The 6,352-nt window shown below is 52.0% G+C and overlaps 1 protein-coding gene across 1 annotated transcript in view; it reads left to right on the top strand.

The window, feature by feature from the left end:
* FOXJ1 (forkhead box J1) overlaps nucleotides 1–2,457 on the top strand; it is a 4,042-nt gene extending 1,585 nt beyond the window's left edge. Inside the window, exon 2 of the mRNA XM_009324623.1 lies at nucleotides 1,657–2,457. Within this exon, the coding sequence (XP_009322898.1) occupies nucleotides 1,657–2,457 (801 nt within the window). The remainder of the gene's footprint in view (nucleotides 1–1,656) is intronic.
* The last annotated feature ends 3,895 nt before the right edge of the window (nucleotides 2,458–6,352 follow it).

The following is a 6,352-nucleotide window of genomic DNA, read 5'->3' as shown; positions in this document are numbered from 1 at the left end:
CCGCTCCCTCTCCAGGGCCACCTGGGTGCCCCCCAGCCTCCCCTGTGCTGGGGGGACCTACGGGAGCGATTCGGGAGGAGGAGCTGTGTGCAAGCGTGTTGACTTTCTCCTGCAAAGTCACGGCTGGATAATCACCATGTTTTTAATTAAATGTGTTTATTAAAAAAAGAAAGGTTTTCAATCCCTCTCTGCAGAGATGCAGGGGGTTCACGGGATTGTTGCAGGCAGGAATGATAAATATGTTAACCAGCCGGGTAATAACGGAGGGCAGCCCAGGCTGAATGAAGTTTGGGATGAGGAGGGGAGATGGGGAGCAGAGAATTCAGCTTGCAAGTCTCTGACCCTTGTAAAATTTCATTAAACTGTAAATTTGGAGTTACCACAGCCTGGATTGTTTGCAGGGCTATCTGTGTTCCTGCTGCTTCTTTCGGTCTTCTTCTTTTTCTTTTTTTCTTTTTCTTTTTTTCTTCTTTCTTTTTTTCTTCTTTCTTTTTTTCTTCTTCTCCTTCTTCTTTCTTTTTTTCTTTTTGAGACTGTGTTCTCATCCCCTATCCCGATTCCCGTACATGAAGACAGCCTGGAAAGGTCATGCCACCCATACTCCGGGGGGAGATGGATATATTCCTGTGGGAGCTGAGTGCTTTGGAGAGGAGCCAACACACCCAAGGAGCTTCAGCCCAGAGGAGGGTTTTGTTGTGTGTGTGTGTGTGTGTGTGCGTGTTTTTCAACAGCTCTAAGCATTCAAGCCTTGTTTTTCCTATTCGGCACTACAGCTTATGGATGAATAAGCATAAAGATATCCAGGCAACATTAAAAAAAAAAAAAACAACCTCTACCATATCCAATCTCTTAATACAGTCTTGGCTTTGTGGAGTCCAACGCTGGGTTATTTACCCAATAACTGAGTTTCCTTTCTGATTATTCACATCACTCCAGGCACATTCAGGGTTTCAGAACAGCTCGACGGGAGTAGAAACTCCTCTTTTTCTCTTTTTTTCCTTCCCCTCTCGCCCCGGCTCATTTGAGTGGTGGCTGATGAAGATGCAGTGATTTCACACCGAGCTTCCCCGGGCCAGGAGGCACCTCTGGGGACACACAGGGCTGCGGTGGGACAGCCCACGTGTCTCCCTGGTTTTGTCCACCTGGTTTGCGTCAGCCTGGCCGCAGGGAGGCATGGTGCCTATTTTTTGGCCAAATATTTTCCCCTAGCAATAGGCGCAGATGAACTGGGGGATGCAAGGAGGGCCCTGATGATGCTGTCCCCCACGGTGCTGCCATGCTTAGCTCCATGCCTAGAGCAAGTCTGGCCAGTTTCTCCCAGTGCTCTGCATGATCCAAGGCCCCATGGCCCCAATTTACAGTCTAGGAGAGTTGCCCAAAAGCTTCCTGTTCGTTGGCAAGTCCTAGTTTGAACCCCTTGGCTCCTGCCACCTCTGGCTGGATTGGACAGGAGGCAAGAAAACTCTGCTGGTGTCTCGGGGCAGGGGAGTTTCTGCTGGGCATGTAGCCCGGGATGTCTTGACATTGCTGTTTCTGCTTTCTTTTTCCCAAAGGTCCTTGCTAAAAATGTGCTTTTCCGCCAGCCTCCCCATGCAGGTAGGTGCCGTGGCAGCAGACAAGCATTCAGCCTTGGTTTTTTTTCTCTTTTGGGTCTAGAACTCCATCCGGCACAACCTCTCCTTGAACAAGTGCTTCATCAAAGTGCCCCGGGAGAAGGGCGAGCCAGGGAAAGGCGGGTTTTGGAAGCTTGACCCCCAATACGCCGACCGGCTCAAGAACGGTGCCTTCAAAAAGCGGAGGACGTCCCCAGCGCAGATCCACCCAGCCTTCACCAAAAGAGCCCAGCAAGAAGCACGGTGTGTCGCCAGCCCAGCCGCTTCTGCTTGCACCTCCAGTAACATCCTCAATGTCAACATGGAGTCGCAGCAGCTGCTGAAAGAGTTTGAAGAAGTCACCGGCGACCAGAACTGGAATCCAGCAGATGGCAAAGGAGGGCACAAGCGCAAGCAGCCCTTACCCAAGCGAACAGCTAAGGCATCTCGGCTTTCCAACTCTGCCTTGCTGACCCAGGAAGAGCAGACCGAGCTGGGATCGCTGAAAGGTGACTTTGACTGGGAAGCCATCTTCGACACCAACCTGAACGGAGACTTCTCCACTTTCGGGGATCTGGAGCTCACACCTCCAATCAGCCCCATAACGCGCGACCTGGACTTGACGGTACACGGGCACCACATCGATTGTCCCCAGGGGCAGGAGCAGGTCCTCACCGAATCCAACCAGAACAACCTGGACTTTGACGAAACCTTCATGGCCACTTCTTTCCTGCAGCATCCCTGGGACGAAGGGACAAACGATTACCTCTCCAACTCCGTCAACATGGAGCAGTTGTTTGAACTCAACGACGCCTCTTTGCCAGCAGACGTGAGCGACTGGAGCAGTCTGACATCCCTCTTATAAGAGGCCAGTCACCATTCAAAGCCCACACAGACTTTAGTAGGATGCTCCCCCCATGCTGCTGGGACTTACAAGGGACAAGATTTTCTAGAGACAGACATCCACAGTGGCTTTTACCAGCTTCATCGTAAGGTTATTCACAGAAACACTGGGGGGAGAAAAAAACACCACCACAGGAACTGCTTGATATATCTATAAAGGACACATCAGAAGTCTCTAGTCCATGAGTTTCCTCAAGAGAAGAAATGTAACACTACTTATTTTTTTACTTTTAAAGGAAGAAATGTGAATTACCATATTTTTTTTCCATGGAAATGGACATGGCATATGTTCCTTCAGGGCTAAAGGAAAGCACCTGCTAAATCCCATCCAAGACATGAGATTCCTGGTGGCTTAGGACTCGATAGACTAAGTGCAATTTCCTCACCCCTTCGTGTCTCTGTTTCTCTCTCTCTTTCCTTTCTCTGTCTAGGGTAGTTGGTAGGTATAGTGTGATAATTAGCTAGCAAGCAAATAGAGGTCCCTTCTGGATTCTCCGAGTTCAACCTCCCTCCTGACTTGTGCCTAGGGAAGAAGAAAAGGTTTATAAATTCAGCAAGTCTGCCTCTGTAGATGTTTTTATATAATCTATTATATATTATATATTCAAAGAAACCTATATTTTTAGCACTAGAATTTCCTAATAGTGGGGGATAGGGGAAATGCAGTTTGGGAGTTGTTTTATATTTTCACTGTTTAAAGGCTTGTGTTCATTGTTCTGTAAACCAAGACCACGCGAGGGAGGATTCCTGCAGCAGCAGCAACAGGTTTCATTAAGGATCCAGGAATTGGCCCCGGCAGGAGAGGAGCAGCGGGGACCAGGGCGCTCCCAGAACTGGCTTTCTTATTTTTTGTACCCAAAATCCTCGCTGTGGTTACCGAAGGGTCTAGACCACCATAAACCCTCTCTGTCTTTCACCAGCTGACATAGTCCCTTTCCATTTTTTTGGTCCAAGACTGTTGCTCTCCACTTCTTTTGCTCATCCATCAGGTGCCGAGCAGCTGCCAGGGCAACGCTTTTGGGGGAGCCATAAGGAAAACACCGTGGCATGGCCATCAGCTGGTGGCGATAGGGTCAGTCCACATCGAATGCTCCCAGGTGGGACCGAGAAGGAAAGAAATCCACGTTCAGGCTCCATCCAGGAGCTCAGGCCAAAGACTGTGCATGCAACGGACTCTGGGGATGGCAGCGGCAATGAAGTCCCATCCAGCTGGGAGCAGCTCATCAGCCGGGACAGCTGCCGGGATTGACGCAAACTGAAGCCTTGGCCCTTTGGCTCGGTGTGCAGCGAGAGCGTGGCAGGGTCTCTGCAAAGTAGCTCAGAAACATTTTGGGAGCGGAGCCAAACTCTGCTGAAACTTGAAGCTCTCGAGAACTGGATTCTTCGCCTCTCCTTCGCTGTAGGTTGTTAGAGGTAGAGCAGCCATTAGGTAGGACTAAGTAGAAGCCGTAGTTTTAGTGGTGTGTCTTAGACTTGCCGAAAAATGGAAGATTGTAAAGAGTTTCTTTTTTGGTTACAAAAGCACTTAGGACCTTTAATGTGAGCAATATAATTTAGCGAGAGTATAGTTGTAGTGTAAGAATCAATAAACAAGCCTTAAAAAAAAAATATATAAATTACCTTTGGAGTAATTTGCACCCAAATTTGGGGAGAGGGTTGTAGCTGTGAAGGTGGGAGCGCAAGTCCCGCATCCCTCTGGTAAAGCGGGGGGCAGGCTGAGAACCAACATCTTCAGCTCATGCAAGCAGCAGAGCTGGGGCTGGGGCCGCTGCTTTGCCCACGTGCCAGTGTCTGAAGTCCCCTGGGATACCGCCGCACGGCTGGGGATGGTGTCCCGGGGCCGGGGAGCGAGGGCCATGTCTCTGGGGGGCTTTGGGGTCGGTGTATGTGTTTATATCTGTATTGGCAATGCTTCTTTTTACTTGTTTTTGTTATATTTTCCTGTTTTCGGGCCTCTATACTGATGCTGAAGAGCTGCAGAGATATGTGTGCAATTTAACCTTTTTTCATGGAAAGTTATTTACAAATTTAAAAAAAAAAAAAAGAAAGAAAAGAAAATGGAGAAGAAAAAACCCTTTTGCCTCCTTGTTTCCCTTCAGCACTGCCCGGTTCTGTCTGACCCTCTCCCCTGGAGGGAGGGGACATGTCACCAGCCCAGCCCTGGTTGTACACCCAGCCCCGGTACATGGGTGCTATCACCCCCCTCCACAGCAGCACAGCAATTCCTCGTGGGGAAACTGAGGCACAAACCACCACCTGCATGGCAATGGTTACACATCGCCTGTGCGGCACAAGGGTGGCCGTGCCCGGTGTCCCGAGTTCTGGGAGCTGCTCCCAACCCCTGGAGCATCCTTCCCTGCCCCTGCGGGGAGCTCCTGGGGGGTGACATGGTGTGAGTGCCTGGGACTATCCCTCTGCTTGTGCCATGTCCTCACCCGGCCCTGCAGATGTCCTGAGAAACACAAGTGGCTTCTGAGCCCTCCTGGGTACAGGGCGGCAAGAGGAGCTGCACAGAAGCCGCAGGAATAGCCGAGCCCTCGCGAGGCCAATTACATCGAGGAGCAGTTGGGCTCTGCCAAGGCAGGGAAGAAAAGCAGCGTACGCTCAGCTGCCAGCCCAGCCGGCGCAGGCGGGGCAGGGGGCGGTGGGTCTGGGGGCAGCAGGTTCGGGGAGCCCCATGGGGAGGGCAGGTTGGCTCAGGGCTGCGGGGCTGGGTGCGAGGCTGGCCGGGGCCAGGCTGTGGGTACCTCTTTGTGCCCACAGCTGTGGGGCAGTGCTGCCACTTGGGATGGTGGGAGAAGGGGGCTGGAAGGAGACACTGGAAAAGGGTGGTCTGGCCCCCGCTCAGTGGCTGCCCAGCCCCCCTTGTCACATCTGAGCATCTCCAGGGACAGAGATCCCCCTCCAGACCCTGCCCAGGGCTTGTCCAGTTTGGTGCTTCGGATGGACCCACTCCAGGATGTCCCATCCCTCTTGCACTGGGGACACAGCCCTTCCCATGTCCCCGGTGTGTGAGGAGTACCCTATCACCTCCCCAGTGATCTACCGGATCCCATCAGCACCAGGCACTGCAGCAGTCAGCCCCAGGGCTGCCCATTTGCTCTGCAGTGGTCACAGCTGCTCCCAATCCGGCCAATCTCAACCCAAAATAAGGGCTGGGCTCACTACAGAGGCTAATCTTGGCTTGTGTGTGCTTCGTGCTGGGTGGGCAGGATGCAGCCCATGGGATGAGGTAGGGTTATCCCTGTGGGGGACAGCTTTGATACGGGGGGGTGGAATTTTGAAGGCAGCTCTGGGCTCTGCTTTCAGTTTGGTGACACTGGGGACCATGAACCCCAAAAGGCAACAAGGAATTCCCTGTCCTGGCTTCTCTTCCTCTCAGCTCCCCGTTGGTAGCACTGGGGGAGCTGCTCTCTGCTTCTCCCCAGTAGTGGTGGCACTGGCAGGGCTGCAAAAAGCTGGCAGCCCCCTTGTCCCTCGGTCCACTTATTTATTTTGTTTTTCCAGGCACAACCACATAGTTTCTGTTTTTAAACCCCCTGGAAAAACAGGAGCCCCCAGCACCCCCACCCTGCCAGGGGACTGAAAAAAATGACCTTGCCAGGAAAAAATATTCCAGCCTGCTGGAGCCAGTCGAGGGTTTTAAAGTGAGAAAGGGTGAATATAAAGGAGGCACCAGGCGAGGCCTGAAACAACCTCGTTTTGTTCAGCTTCTGAAAGCAACAAAACCAACTTGGACGTGAATTTTTTTTTCTTTCAATGAGATGGTTTGGGGGGGGGGGCGTTATTTTTTAAGCAGGAGCCAGGAGGTGCACAAGTGGGGGTGCTATGGGGTGGGAGCATCACTCCGCGGGTGC

Source organism: Pygoscelis adeliae, unplaced genomic scaffold, assembly GCF_000699105.1.
Source record: "Pygoscelis adeliae isolate BGI_AS28 unplaced genomic scaffold, ASM69910v1 Scaffold445, whole genome shotgun sequence".
In the NCBI taxonomy this organism is placed as follows: domain Eukaryota; kingdom Metazoa; phylum Chordata; class Aves; order Sphenisciformes; family Spheniscidae; genus Pygoscelis; species Pygoscelis adeliae.
The sequence above is the reverse complement of the archived record's forward strand: the minus strand, read 5'-3'. Positions and strand labels throughout refer to the sequence as shown.